This window comes from Ipomoea nil, unplaced genomic scaffold (genome assembly GCF_001879475.1).
Source record: "Ipomoea nil cultivar Tokyo-kokei standard unplaced genomic scaffold, Asagao_1.1 scaffold2283, whole genome shotgun sequence".
Taxonomy (NCBI): domain Eukaryota; kingdom Viridiplantae; phylum Streptophyta; class Magnoliopsida; order Solanales; family Convolvulaceae; genus Ipomoea; species Ipomoea nil.
This window is the reverse complement of record NW_017618711.1, coordinates 4,228,841-4,243,303: the sequence shown is the minus strand read 5'-3', so window position 1 is coordinate 4,243,303 and position 14,463 is coordinate 4,228,841. Positions and strand designations below refer to the sequence as shown.

The following is a 14,463-nucleotide window of genomic DNA, read 5'->3' as shown; positions in this document are numbered from 1 at the left end:
GATAGCCCGAATTGAAGATTTCAAGAGGTCGAGCCTGGATGCCTACCCGGTCCTACCCGTGCAAATCCGACCTCCCTGCTGGTTGGACCACCTCAAGGAGTACAAGAAGACAGACACACTACCTCCCGACGAGGTCGACGCCAAGCTGGTGAAACGGCGAGCCCCACGTACGTGGTCATGGGGGACATACTCTACAAGAGGTCCTATAACGGCGCCTTGCTGCGCTGCTTGTACCTAGACGAAGCCAGGTCAGTCATGGAAGAAATCCACGAAGGGACCTGTTCAGCCCACCAGGGGGCCTTCGCCATGTCCCAGAAGGCCATCTTACAGGGGTACTTTTGGCCCAAAATGGCCAAGGAGTGCGCCGACTATGCCCGGGGTTGCGAGACCTGCCAACACTTCCAAGTCACCCCCGGCGGCCAGCCACGAGCTATACCCCCATCAGCTCGGTCATCCCCTTCTCCAGGTGGGGAGTGGACCTAGTGGGAGCTCTGCCCATGGGGTCGGGAAAAAGGAAGTACCTCATAGTAGCAGTGGACTACTTCACCAAGTGGGTAGAGGCGGAACCCGCTGGCAACCATAACAAGTGCCCGTTGCAAGCACTTTGTGTACAAAAATATTTTGTGCCGTTTTGGGGTCCCGATGCAACTCATCACCGACAACGGACGCCAATTCGAGGGGCAAGAGTTCGAGGGGTTCTGTGCCGAATGGCACATTACTCACAGCCGGGTAGCTGTGTGCTACCCTCAAGCAAATGGCCAGGTGGAAAATGCCAACCGCACCATCGTGGGCGGCCTGAAAAAGAAACTGGAATCCGCAGGGGGAGCGTGGGTGGAGGAGCTCGACGCCATTCTTTGGGCCTACCGCACCACCCCCGGAGGGCTACTGGGGAGACACCTTTTTCCTTAGCCTACGGTTTCGAAGCCCGAGCTCCAGCGGAGGTAGTCATACCTTCCCGGCGGGAGGAGGACTACGACCCTGACACGAACGAGGAGCACCATAGAATTGACCTCCACATGATTGATGACAGGCGCGAAGCAGCCGCGATTCGAGCTGAAAACTACCAGAGCAGACCAAGGCGTATCACGATAAGCGGGTCCGACCCCGCTATTTCCAAGTAGGTGACTATGTGCTCAGGAGAAGGGAGGCGAGCCAGCCCCAAGCCGGAGGAAAGTTTGCCCCTAATTGGAGGGCCCGTACATTATAGCCGCCGTGGTCCGCCCGGGCAGCTACAAGCTCAAAACTCCCAAAGGAAAGATGATAGCCAGGGTCTGGAACTCAGAGCACCTGCTGAAATTTTACCAGTAGACCTACCACGTGAGAGGTGGGTCTTGGCGTTACTATTCTAGGAGGGAGACCATTCCCCTCCCCTAATAATGTCTTAGTGAGCGGCAATAGTCGGAATAAAATCGCATATTACAGAACACATTGTGCGCAGGATCCCTTTTGTTACTATTCTAGGAGGGAGACCCTCCAAGTCAAGAGGAACGGTGCCGGACGGGAGGGGGTTCTCAGCAACGTATCGATCAAGGGCAGCCAGGTCTATGGGCTCCTCTAGCGTCCGGTTCCCGCCCGTCAGCGTGGGGAATCAAGAGCGGTCAGATCAGGGCTAGGCTCATCCGGGTTGGGCTCTACCTCCGGCAGACCCCTGCTCACAGGGTCGAAGGTGCTGTCCTGCTCACGGAGGACGCGATAAATCTGCTCCTGCATCGTATATTGTCCGGCCTCGTACGATGAATAACTCTCAGTAGCCACTCGGCGTTGACCCTCATCGGAGACCAACCACTCCTCCACCAGCTCGGCCATGTGATCACGGGCATACGACATGGCTCTAGTCCTGAAATCCTCGGACGCCAAGAAGGTGGGCACAGCTCGGGAGAGCTCCCCACGTAGCCCCTCCACCTCGACCTGTCGCTCTCTACGTAGCCCTCCACCTCGACCTGTCGCTCTCTACGTAACCTCTCCAGCTCAGTCTGGTGGACCGCCTAGCGACCTCCATAGCATGGGTGAGCGCACCCACCCGCAATTGGAGGCCTCATAAGCATTGGCAAGCAGTAGCCAACGCTGCACAGCCTGCAAACAGACAGAGTAAGGGAAACAATCTCGAGCCTATCGAATAGAAGTAGAACAAGGAATATTTTACCTCATAGGCGTAAGTAGCAGCATCCTCCACCTGGAAGGACGCCACACCAGGAGCGGTAGCAGCAACTACGGGCTGGAGCACAGCACGAGCGTGGGCGCGGTCCACGGAACTGCGCGCGGGACACACGCGCGGTGGGGCCGAAGGAGGAGGGAGAGGGGGGCGAGGAGCAATGAGAGGGCCGGTGGGGCCACCTCGGGACCAGTACGCTGCCCAGAGGTGGGAGCCTGGGCGGCGCGGCTCGTACCTCCCCCGCAGTCCTGCGTCTCTTGGACGCCCGAATCTCCTCCAGAAGCTGCACCCGGCGGGCGGCATAGTACCTGCTCTACCTGTCAACAGTCGCACAAGTAAGGTTATATAAGGCGCATTTAAAAGTAAATCAAATGTGTACAAAGGAAGAAGATAAGCAGGGATTAATGAATATGGACCTCCCGGGACGGCAATGGACAGCGTCAACTCGCTCTCGGACAAGGACGCCGGCGAATCCACATGAGAGGGCGCTGCAGCAGCCGAATTGAGGGGGTCGGCCTCGGGCGTAGGGGCACGAAGAATCTCGAAGGCAAGCTCCCCCGAGCTCTCCGAGTCCTCCTCATCCCCGGACGGCGTATCCACCGAGATGGGGTCGGGGCCGGGGCTGCGACCGGGATCGGAGACATCATCACGGCCTTGATCAGGATCAGAAACATCATCACGGCGGACCGGAGGCGGGGGCGGCAGCGAAGTACCCGGAGTGAAGCCCAGGCGCACCATGTTCTCCTCGGTCAGCAGGGGCGCTATATAGATACGAGGACCCGGGTGGCGGAATGCATGCACGTCCCTCATCAGATCCTCATTCTCCCGGGGGTCACGTGTTTTCGGAAGCGGGTATTCCACGAGAACGCAAAGGGCAGCTCGGGACCCACAGAGACATAAACAAATATGGGTTTCCACTGGTGGTTTGAGGATTGGATGTCCTGGATAATCTTCATGTGTGGGCGAGCCGAGAAAGCCACCCAACCCTTGCTCAAGCGGCCCGAAGAGACAGTGACGTGAAAGAGGAAATTGAACAAATCAAGATAAGGCTCGACCCGGATCTCCTGACACCTCAAGAGGAAGGCCAGAATCACATAATGAGAGTTCGGAACTAACTGACCCGGACCAATCTCGTAGAAGTTGAGAAGGTCCACAGTGAAAGGATGGATAGGAAAACGAAACCCGTTTAAAAGAGATAAGACATGAAGGCCAAAATGATGGCGACTCGGGGGCTCCGTAACATTATCACCAGCAGAGGGCTCCACCACCTCAACACCCGGCCCAGCAGCTCTCACGGCCCTGTCCAACTGACCGCGTGAGAGGTCGACAAGGGTAGTACGTGGAGTGTCCTGCCCCAGAGAGGTGTACTCTACCGGCTCGGGGTCGGTAGCGGGCTCGATGCGGTGGGGGTGGCCGGGCCCGGGGAGCCCGTGGAGGTCGGTAGCCTCGTTGCCAGGGGAAGGAAAGCCGTTGACAGAGTTGTTGGGGTCACCCATATCGACCTCACTGTCACTAATGAAGTCTAACACGTTTAGATCAAAGTTGAAGGACATACAAGGAAGGCGGACCAAGAAGGGGGAGGTACGTGCACCCGAGATGGAGGAGCACAAGGTAGGAGAACCAAAAAGGGGGAGGTACGTGCACCCGGAACGGAGGAGCACAAAGTAGGGGGACCAAAGGAGTGGAGGTGCGTGCACCCCAAGGGGGGGTCGGCCGGACCCGGAAAGGGGGGGGGTCGGCCGGACCTTCACCGGTGGCCGTGGGCAGCAGGTCGGTGCTGCTCGACCGGAGGACGGCGGCGAGCTGGCCGGAAAAAAAAAAAAAAAATTCTGCGCAGGAATGGGTGAAAGGAAAGAGGAAAGAGGAGGAACTAACCGACCGCGGAGCAAAAACTTGACTTGAAAACCCGGGAGAGCACTTGTGACTTGAGGAGAATTTGGGAGGATTTTTGCTAGTGAGGGAGAATGGTGTGAGAAAAATGTGAAGGGAATGGGGGTCTTTATAGATTGTTGGGAAGAGAGAGAGGGGATAAGGTTTGACCAATTTTGAGATTCAAAAAAGGGATGGGGAAGAGAGAGAATTTATGGGGATAAGGGATGAAAAGTTGTTTGGATTTATTAGGGGAGATTTCCAAGACTTTATAGGGAAATGTGCACCTTTGTAGGGATTCTAACTTATCTGAAGAGATTTTTTACGGAGCAAGAATTCTATCCGCGATATAATTCTTGGAGGGGGTCGGCTAAATTTTGGAGCTCGGAATTTTCCACTCAGGGGGCTCGGGTCGGCGTACGGATACTCTCATTCGTTGACTTCCACTCGCAACGAAGAGAGTGGGGGACTCATGATGGATATATTATACCCACGACCCGACCCGGGGTAGCAACATGGACCCGGAGCACCTTGGTGGAGCCCAAGAGCAGCACGGACCCGGGGGACCACGGAGGTGCCCAAGAGCAGCACGGACCCGGGGGACCACGGAGGTGCCCAAGAGCAACACGGACCCGGGGGACCACGGGGGTGCCCAAGAGCAACGCGGACCCGGAGCACCATGGAGGTGCCCCGACCCGAGCCGACCTACGTGGAGCTCGGTCCTACCCGAGCTCGGCAACACCCGGGCTCGGGACCCGACCCGACCCGGTCCACCCGGGCCCGGTCAAACTTGAGATCTAACCACCCCCGATTTAAGGGGAGGTGGTTGGGGGGTTTGCTTGTATAAAAACCCCCCTCCATGTCCTAACAAGGGGCAATTCAATCCACATTATACGATTATTACACACTTTTGTCCTACGGAATCTTTGTAATAGCCAAATACTACGGCAATTAATATAATATACGGTCCACCGCGACCTTTACGACATCGTTCTATATATTTCGTTCATTATTTATTCTTATCCGGATTTATTGATTCGGGCAGACCCTCGGGTTAATTAAATCCATCAATATATATATATATATATATATATATATATATATATATATATATATATATATATATATATATATATATATATATAATGTTAGTTTTTTTTAAATCACAAGTTTAGTTTTTAAAATTAAAAATTATAATAATTTAAAATTTTGACTAAGAATTGATTGGGGATGGGGAATCCCCGTCCCCGCCTAATTCCCCGTGGGGGCGGGGATGGGGACTATTTTCAAATCCCCGCCGGGAACGGGGACGGGGACGGGGACGGGGTCGGGGTTTCGGGGACGGGGACGGGGAGTATACTCCCCGCCCCCGCCCCGCCCCATTGCCATCCCTAATTTGAACTTTTTTTTAGTTAATTTTATTTTGAGTTAATACCAAAAATGTCATCGACTTATAGTGGTTTTTCTCAATTTCGTCCTAAACGACTTTGGTGACCTAATATCGTCCCAGACTTTTGTGTTTCGCTCAATTTAGTCCTCCATTTGTTATTCCGTCAAATTGGTGTTAAATAAAGGGACAATTCACTAATGTCAATATTGATCTCTCTTTACTTTCAACTTGTGAAGTGCGAAATTCCTCTTTCTTGTACAAATTACACCCAGAATTACTCCCGGACCTGCAAATCAAATTTTATATTCGCAGTTTTAGGAGTAATTCTGGGAGTAATTCGTAAAAAAAAAAAAAGGGATTTCGCAGTTCACATGTCTATGAGTAAAGAGATGCCAATATTAAAATTACTGAATTGTCTATTTATTTAACACCAAATGGACAGAATAACAAATGAGGGACTAAATTGAGCAAAAACACAAAAGTCTGGGACTAAATTGAGCGAAACACAAAAGTCTGAGACGATATTAGGTCACCAAAGTCGTTTAGGACGAAATTGAGAAAAACCAATATAGTCGAGGACGATTTTGGGTATTAACTCATTTTATTTTCTATTTTTAAAATAGTTCAAATTCAACAATTAAGTTTTTTTTTTCTTTTTTTTTATATTTTTTTTTTATTCAAAATCAGAACTGACAAGTTTGGAATCCATGATGTTAATAAATTGGAACCGGTTTTGATTTGGTTGGTATAGTGTCTGGTTAAGTTCGAACCAATCAATTTGAATCGAACTGTGGTCATCCCTGGTTATTAGAATCGGAAAGGTTGTGTATGTCTGTATGGTATGTTGAGATTTTAATTTTAAAAAATCTCATCACTTAAATTAAATTCGATAATAGTATAATTAATCTTGGTTTTAAGAACTAAAAAGAAAAAATAAAAGTAACAAATTGTAAATGATACAATGTTATTACCTTCAAATCAATAGAAAAGAATGTCATCCAAGTTATAGAGGCAAAGCCTCCATGTATAGGTTATTACAAACTCTAGTTCAATTATGACAATTTCTCTTAAATTTTAGGGTAGTTGCCTTTGTCTCCAACTAAGCATATGGATTTTTAATCAGATTTCCTTTCTCTTTACCAATTAGGATACATCTTCCCACTAAGTCAAATGACTCCCTTAAACTAGATCTCTTATCTTTAGGTCAAGCTCAAAACTCGTTATTCTATTATTGCTCCACCTATTCACTTGTTTCGTTTAGACCGGTCCATGGCTCAAGCATGGGACCTATGTCCTAACAAATATAATTATGAATTAATCAAAACCATAATACTCGAGAAAGACAAAAAAAAAAAAAAAAAAAAAAAAAAAAAAAAAAAAAAACCCTCAAGAATTTGAAGCAATTGATTTGATAAGCATATTGCTAATACAACTGTAAATTAAAGTCGAAGGATTAACTCTTGTAGACAAATTTTTTACCTAGCTCTCACTTTATATCGTGTCAATCTAGTTGTGGCATAGAACTCCGCCAAACTTTTGTGAATAGGTTGGATTATACATAGGTAAATATTGCAATGGCCCAGTTGCCTATAAGCATTCAACGATCTCTTAAATAACTTCCTTATTTTCTGCTTGGTCAACAAAAACTCTCATGTCAACCAACTTGTTATTCCCTCATACCTAGAAAATATAAAAAAAAAAAAAAAAAAAAAAAAACAAGAGCTTTGAGTACGCGCTGGGTTAGAGAAATCAACTACACATCAAACCCTTACACCTCGATTTAAAGATAAGTAAAACAAAAAAGATAGCAATATAGAAAGGAAACTCAAGCACACAAGTACTACACACCACTCATGTATTATTCATTGACACATAATCTCACAAATCTTTTTCTCTTGAGTGTTTGTGACTAGTTGGTAACAAATTTGTAAACAAGCTCAAATGGTAATTTTTTGTTTGTTTGTTTTTGTTTGTTTGTTTGTTTGTTTTTTTTTTTTTTTTTTTTTTTTCTTTTTTCTTTTTTAACTAGATTGACATCAATAACATTTACACAAAAACTACATCTATTAGTTTAATGTACAATCTAATTATTTTAATATCAATTTTAATATAATCAATTAATTATGCCACTTCAAGACAACAACGGAAATTGAGTTTGGGGTTATACCTGCTATCTCGGTGAAGGTTCAGTCTTGGAGGCTGAAGCATGGAGCATTCTCAAAGGTTTGAAGCTCGCCTGGGACCATGGCCTTCGACGTGTGATTGTTGAAAGTGATGCGAAAAAGATTGTTGACTGGATTGTGGTTAACGATGGTCGGGACCCGCCTATAGGAAACTTAGGTAGGTAAACTTCTGGGGGGATGCGGAGCAATAGGTCAACACTTGATAGGTAGAAGATGGGAAGTGCGGGTGGAGAACGTGCTTAGGGGGCAGAATACAGTGGCGGATTGTTTGGCCAAAAGAGCCCTTGGTGGTAATCGGGGTCTTTGATTTTTTGCCTCGGCTGGAGACTGAGCTCTCCAATATGCTCATTGACGATTCCATGGGTGTACCTCGGCTACGTGATGCGAGTTGTACAAACTAGTCGGGGTTTCCCCCTCCTACTGATACAAAAAAAAAAAAAAAAAAAAAATTATGCCACTTCCACAAGATTTGTATATGTAGCTTCAGTATTGTAAAATCATGTTCTTTCATGATTTGATTAAAAAATAAATAAATAAAAAGAAGAAGAGAAAATGATACTTTTTGTCTTTCGTTCTTAAATTTTATTAGAATTGGATTTTTTTTTAAAAAAAAAAAAAAGAAAAAGAACTCCACTAATACTTGAGCAAAGAAAAAAGTTATATGTTCCGAAAGGAGTGACCAAATGGGTGGATCAGAGCATGATTTTTCAATACTTTTTTGTCCGGCGGGCTTGTTTCACAAGATCTTTCTAATACTATTTACCTCTTCGGTGTGGTTTGCTATCAATTAAACAAAGTGAGGTTTACCAAGTGTATACCCCTTAAGTAGTGAAGCTACCTTACAAATAATTAATGGATGAAAAGTGACGACCTTATAAGTGATAAACAAAAATGAATATTACCTTATAAGAGAAAATAACACTTTTCTCCCTAATTTATAGGCTTATAGTACTTTTTTTTTCCTAAGTTATTCATGTATCCACATTTGTCCCCTTAGTTATGTTAAAAGTGGCGATTTTCTCCTTTTTATATTAGTTGGACATTTTTACCATTAAAATGAGTATTTCATTTATTTTTTTCTTCAACAAATTATTGCTTATATGTAGGGATGAGTACTGTTCGATTCAAACCTAATCGGACATTGTAAGTTTGTAACAATCGAAAATTGAAACAGTAGAGACGGTTTTGGTTACGACTCATAATCGAAATAAAATAAAATAAAATAATTGTTGAGTTTAAGCTATTTTAAAATAAGAAATATAATTTATAAAAATAAATAAATAAATAAATTTTGAATCGGTGGTTCATAACCGAAACTGGAACCAAACCGAACTTATTTATCATTTAGCAATAGTGTTTGATCATTTTCACATTTATTCTAATTCCACATATAAGTAGATATGATTGCAGTTCGGTTCCAGTTCACGGTTATGAGAAATGATAATTGGAACGAGAACCTTTTAGGAAAGTTCCAGTTTCGATTTGAACCGCCAATTCGGTTCTGGTTCACGGTTCTTGAAAATGATAAATCGGAACAGGAACCTTTTAGGATGGTTCCAATTTCGGTTTGACCGCCAGTTCAAAATTTATTTATTTATTTTAAATAGTTTAAATTCAACAATTATTTTATTTTATTTTTTCCTGTATGTTCTGAATCGTAACTAGAACCGTCCTTATTGTTTCGGTTCAATTTCTACAGTGTGCAATTAGATTCGAACCGTGATCATCAATACACATAAGTAATAATTTGTTAGAGAAGAAAAATAATAAAATATTTATTTTTAAGGGTAAAAATGTCCTTCTAACATAAAATAAGAGAAAACCGTCACTTTTAACATAACAGAAAAGACAAATATAAATATATAGATATATATGAATATGAATAACTTAAGAAAGGGAAAAATACTTACTATAAGGGGATGTTTGGTTCATAGAAAATGTTTTCCAAAGGAAAACATTTTCTTTAAAGTGGAGGAAAATGTTGTTTTCTTGTGTTTGGTTCATGGAATTCATTTTCTATTGGAAAATGAATTTTTCAAATTTGAGGAAAACAAAATTCTTGGTTGGACCAAAGATTTTGTTTTCCATGAAAGATGGGAAGAAAAAGTGAGATAAAATGCCTATTTTACTATTGTTTACTTTTTTTAATTATATTACTTTTATTAATTTGTAAGGGCATATAGGTCTTTATACTCGTTGTTCCTTACAATTTCAAATCTAACCAAACAATAAAACTAGTATTCTCCGTAATTCTTTTTCCACAAACCAAACAATGAAATTCAACTTTCTAATAATTGTTTTTCATAGAATTTCAATTTCACTTCCCTTAAAATATTTTTCGCGAACCAAACGATCCCTAAGCATATAACTTGAGGTCATTTTCCCTCCTTATAATAGAAATCAAATGTGTCTATCTAATTTCCCTAAATAAAAGAGAAATGTTTTTCTTATAAATTGTAACACCCCTTACAAATTAAAATCATACAAAAATGATTAATTCCTAATAAGAAATCAAATGTGTCATTTTCCTAGACTAAACAAAAAAGTAATTCTTCCTTGTAAATTAAAATCATCGTATTCATCCTCTTCTCCACCCTCCAGACTCAAAATCAGTAGTCAGTAGATGAGTCAACTCACTATTCACACATCTCTTCCCTTTCCATTGACAAGAACCGCTAATCCAGAACCTCCCACTTGTTCTTTTTCATCTACTACTACTAGCCTCAGAGACAAAATTCCCCAAATTGCATTTTCTTCTCCTCAAATTTCACAACTTTGGACCGCTTCAGAGCTCGCGGAGGCCGTCAATGGTAGAATCTTGCAATGGGGGCCTCCGGGACCAATCTCTACCGACACCCGAACTCTCAAACCGGGCCAGTGGTTCCTCCCACTCGTGGGCCCCAACTTCGATGCCAACACCTTCATTTCGCCTCAACTCTCCGCCCAGGGATGCGCCGGGGTGATTGCGAACCGGGTTTGCGAGAATTGGGACAAGGGTTTTGTGCAGGTGGGTGGAAATACTAGGGATTCTCTTAGAAGCCTGGGAATGTACGCAAGAAATAGATTCAAGGGTTGTTTGATTGGCATAACTGGGAGTGTGGGAAAAACCACCACTCGCGCTATGGCGGCATTGGCTTTAAAAACCATGGGAACTGTTTATCAGAGTCCGGAGAATTGGAACAATGAAATTGGGGTTGCACTATCCCTGATTGGAATGCCCTGGGGTTCAGGGTTTGGAGTGTTGGAGCTTGGGATGAGTGGTAAAGGAGAGATCTTGGAGCTTGCCCGGATTTGCAGGCCGAATATCAGAGTGATTTTGAATGTGGGTGCTGCACATTTGGAGAAGTTTGGGAATTTGGAGGATGTTTCAGTGGCAAAAGGGGAGATTTTGAGAGAGGCAAAGATGGGAGATGTTTGTGTTCTAAATGCAGATGATCCTCTTGTTATGAACCTTCCAGTCCCTGTGGGCATTAAGAAGGTCAGCAATGAATTCCATTATTCTTTGCTCTTGTAATTAGCCTACAAAGTATTACTAATTTGAATCAAAGTTTTTTGGTCAGACCATAGCAGGCTCTAACTATAGGAGTCACGTTTAAGCCCGTACCATACCCAGACTAATCCTCATTCGTACTGGACAGGCCCAATTAAGGGGCAAAGTGCTGGCCAGATTAGTTTTTCCATACGAGAGGGGTTCGAACTCCCGACCTCTCTTAAGAGATGAGAGATGAGAGTGCACGGCCACTCACGCCAACTAAACTGGTTAATTTGAATCAAGTTTGATACAGTATCTTTTTTCCATATATTATGGCATATGAGACATTTGGGTCTGTTTGGTTGTGTCTATAGCTTATTTTAAACTATAAATAAGTTAAGTTATGAGTTCTGTTTGGTAAAACATAAAGAGCTCAAAATAATAGCGATACTCAAGGAATTAGCCTGCCATTTTGATTTAATAAAGTATTACTAATTTGAATCAAGTTTGATATCTTTTATTTCCATATATTATTGCATCTGAGACATTATATATAAAGGACTCAGCCTCTATTTTAGCACTATGTGCCCTCCAACAAGGCTTTTAACTGATATTCTGGACAAAATATGCTTCTAATAACGTAATTTATAGCATATTGATATTCAGCCTTATCCTGTTAAATTGCAATGGTAATCACAACTTATGTGAAATGTTGAACTTTGCCATTGAAAGAGGCGTTTGATTCACGGAATGTTAGATTACCTTAGACTACGGCTTAGGGAGTGTTAGATTCCTGGGAATGTTTGATTACTTAGAATGTTAGATTCTTGTGTTTGGTTTAAATTGAGGTATGTAATATAAACTTGTTTTGTTTAAGGATTATCTTGTGCTCAGAAGGCATGTAGTGGCTCTCCCATATGGGAGGTCACGTTGAGAAAGTATGTATGAACAGATACTACAATGTAATAGTCAGTAGTACTAAAAAAAAATGTTATAAAATTTTTTTTTTTTAACTTACCCTTAACATATTTTTATGTATTTCAATAAACTTTAAAATTAAACTAAACCTAAGAATTGTGAGGAAATCACATTCCCTTTAGAGTTCAAAGTCCAATGTGGAGGGTATGTTGCATTCCTTGGAGAATGTTATATTCCCTTTGGAAAGTAAGATAACCTGAACCAAACATAAAATGTAAGCTTTGGATTGTCACATTCTTTTGGTTATGTTGTATAACTTGAACCAAACACCCCCTTAAAGGTCATATGCTCCTTGCTTTAATACGATTCCCTTTCTTCTTTTGAGCATCAGTTTTGGCTCTGCTTATTCTGAAGCAGGGAATTCTTATAGGTCCTTGAACTATAAATTTAGTAATATGATTATATTATTGGCTGAGAAATGGAGAGACATTGAAAAATAATTAATGACTCACTTATAGTTGAAGTGTGTAGAATGAATATTTAGCTGAAGCTTTCTTGCATACTTAACAGAGTAATTCTTTTTGCTTCTTCCTTAAAGGTACTATTTGGTCGAAAAATGGGCTGTGATGTTCGGTTAGTTTCGTCACATATGATAGATGGTGGTCAGAGAGTACAAATTGTATTAGAGAAAAACGATGAGATGTAAGTTCTTCAGCATTTTCAGAACTCCTTTTTATTATGTTTGGTGGTGTTGAGTCAACGAGTTATGGGGTTGATGAATTTGAGTTCCTTCTCAAGAAATTACGGAGTAAAAAATTCATGACATCAAATAGGTAAAAGAAAGAACTCGTAAAATTTCACAACTATGAAGATTTTCTTTTGTGTTCTTAGCTACAAAGTCTACAACTATCTTTATGTGTTGAGCATATAGGCCCTATTTGGTAAAATTGCTGTTAGTTGATTGTGTTAATTAGAGGGTACAAATAGTTGACAACATTAGCTGATTGTAGAAAAGTGTGGTAAAGCTGTTTGGTATAATTTCTTTTCTCAAAAAGCTAATTGAAAAAGTTGTTTGAAGTAGCTTTTTGAATTTTAGCCTTTTGAAGTTGCAAAAAGCTAATTAACCAAACATTTATATTGATATTTTAACTAAATTAAACAATTAATAGTGGTCAAATAAGCCAAAATTGGCCAATAGGCCAATATTTTACCAAACAGAGCCATAATATATATGTGCAATTCAACTATCACCTTAGGTTTTTAATTGAGATGCAACACATGCTTCAATTCGGTATCAGAGCCAATCCCATGCCAAACCGAGACTAAGGTCCAACTGGCTTTTAGTTGAGATAGAGCACAGACTTCGATGTTATTATAATATTTCGGTGTAGAAGTATGGGATGACACTAAAATGTCTTTATTGGCATATGCAGGGTTGAATTTGTTGTTTCAGGTCCAGGCCTGCATTTGGCCCAGAATGCATGTGCAGCTGCAGCAGTGGCCAGTTTCTTGGGTGCCCCTCTTGCCCAAGTGGGAAATGCCTTATCTAATTTCATGCCCATTGCCAGGAGGTCAGAACTCGAAGTTGCAAAAAATGGCGTGAAGATTATAAACGATGTTTACAACGCAAATCCGGTTAGCACGAGAGCCGCCATCGACTTGTTAAGCGGCATTCACTGCGAAGGTAAAAAAGTTGCCATACTAGGAGACATGCTTGAACTCGGGCCAAAAGAGATAACTTTCCACGAAATGGTTATAAAGCATTGTTATGAAGCCCGTTTCGATTTGGTTGCACTTGTTGGAAGGAGGTTCGAGATAGCAGCCGAGAATTTTAGCAGTTCTCGGGGGCTAAATGTGTTGCATGCTATGAACGCTCAAGAGCTCGCCTCTGAGATTGTCGGCCTCTTAAATTGCGACGACGTTGTTCTTGTGAAGGGTAGCCGCGGAATGCAAATGGAGGTAATTGTTGAAGCCATCAAGTGTATACAGATTGGGTTCCGGTCTTAAGCCGCGGCGAAATGATGTGTGTGTATGAGACGGATCAAGTGAGAACCAAGTGTTTGGGAGAAAACTGAAAACCAATCATAGTCGCCCACGTGTTTAGATTTAACGGATAAAAAATATTATTTTTTAAATGTGGTGGCATTTTTGTAAATAATTAAACTTTGAAATGCAAGTAAAGGGTGTTAAAAGTGCAAGTAGTTGTTTCATATAGTGCACTTAAGTGCAAATAAAATGTATTAAAAGTGCAAGTAAAATGTGTTAAAAGTGCAACAAATAATGTACACTGAGCATCAATATTAAGTGCATATAATGTTATCATTAGTTGCACCAAACGTTATCTTTAAGTGTACTAATGTTGAAGACGTTATTATTAGGTGCACCAATGTTAAAACGGTAAATTATATTACTTGCAATATTTAGAAAAAATAGTTGCACTTTTAAGTAATTTTATTACTTGCACTTTTTATTGGCACAC

At 42.2% G+C, this 14,463-nt stretch overlaps 2 protein-coding genes across 2 annotated transcripts; both read left to right on the top strand.

Moving 5' to 3' along the window:
* Window positions 1–497: 497 nt before the first annotated feature.
* LOC109151221 lies at window positions 498–1,121 on the top strand. The gene has a single exon (XM_019299141.1). It carries the CDS (start codon window positions 498–500, stop codon window positions 1,119–1,121), a length of 624 nt encoding a protein of 207 aa, XP_019154686.1.
* Window positions 1,122–10,166: 9,045 nt separating this feature from the next.
* LOC109151084 (UDP-N-acetylmuramoyl-tripeptide--D-alanyl-D-alanine ligase-like) lies at window positions 10,167–14,156 on the top strand. The gene is made up of 3 exons (XM_019298996.1): window positions 10,167–11,072; window positions 12,583–12,686; window positions 13,418–14,156. Exons 1-3 carry the CDS (start codon window positions 10,218–10,220, stop codon window positions 13,989–13,991), a joined length of 1,533 nt encoding a protein of 510 aa, XP_019154541.1. The 5' UTR covers window positions 10,167–10,217; the 3' UTR covers window positions 13,992–14,156.
* Window positions 14,157–14,463: the final 307 nt, after the last annotated feature.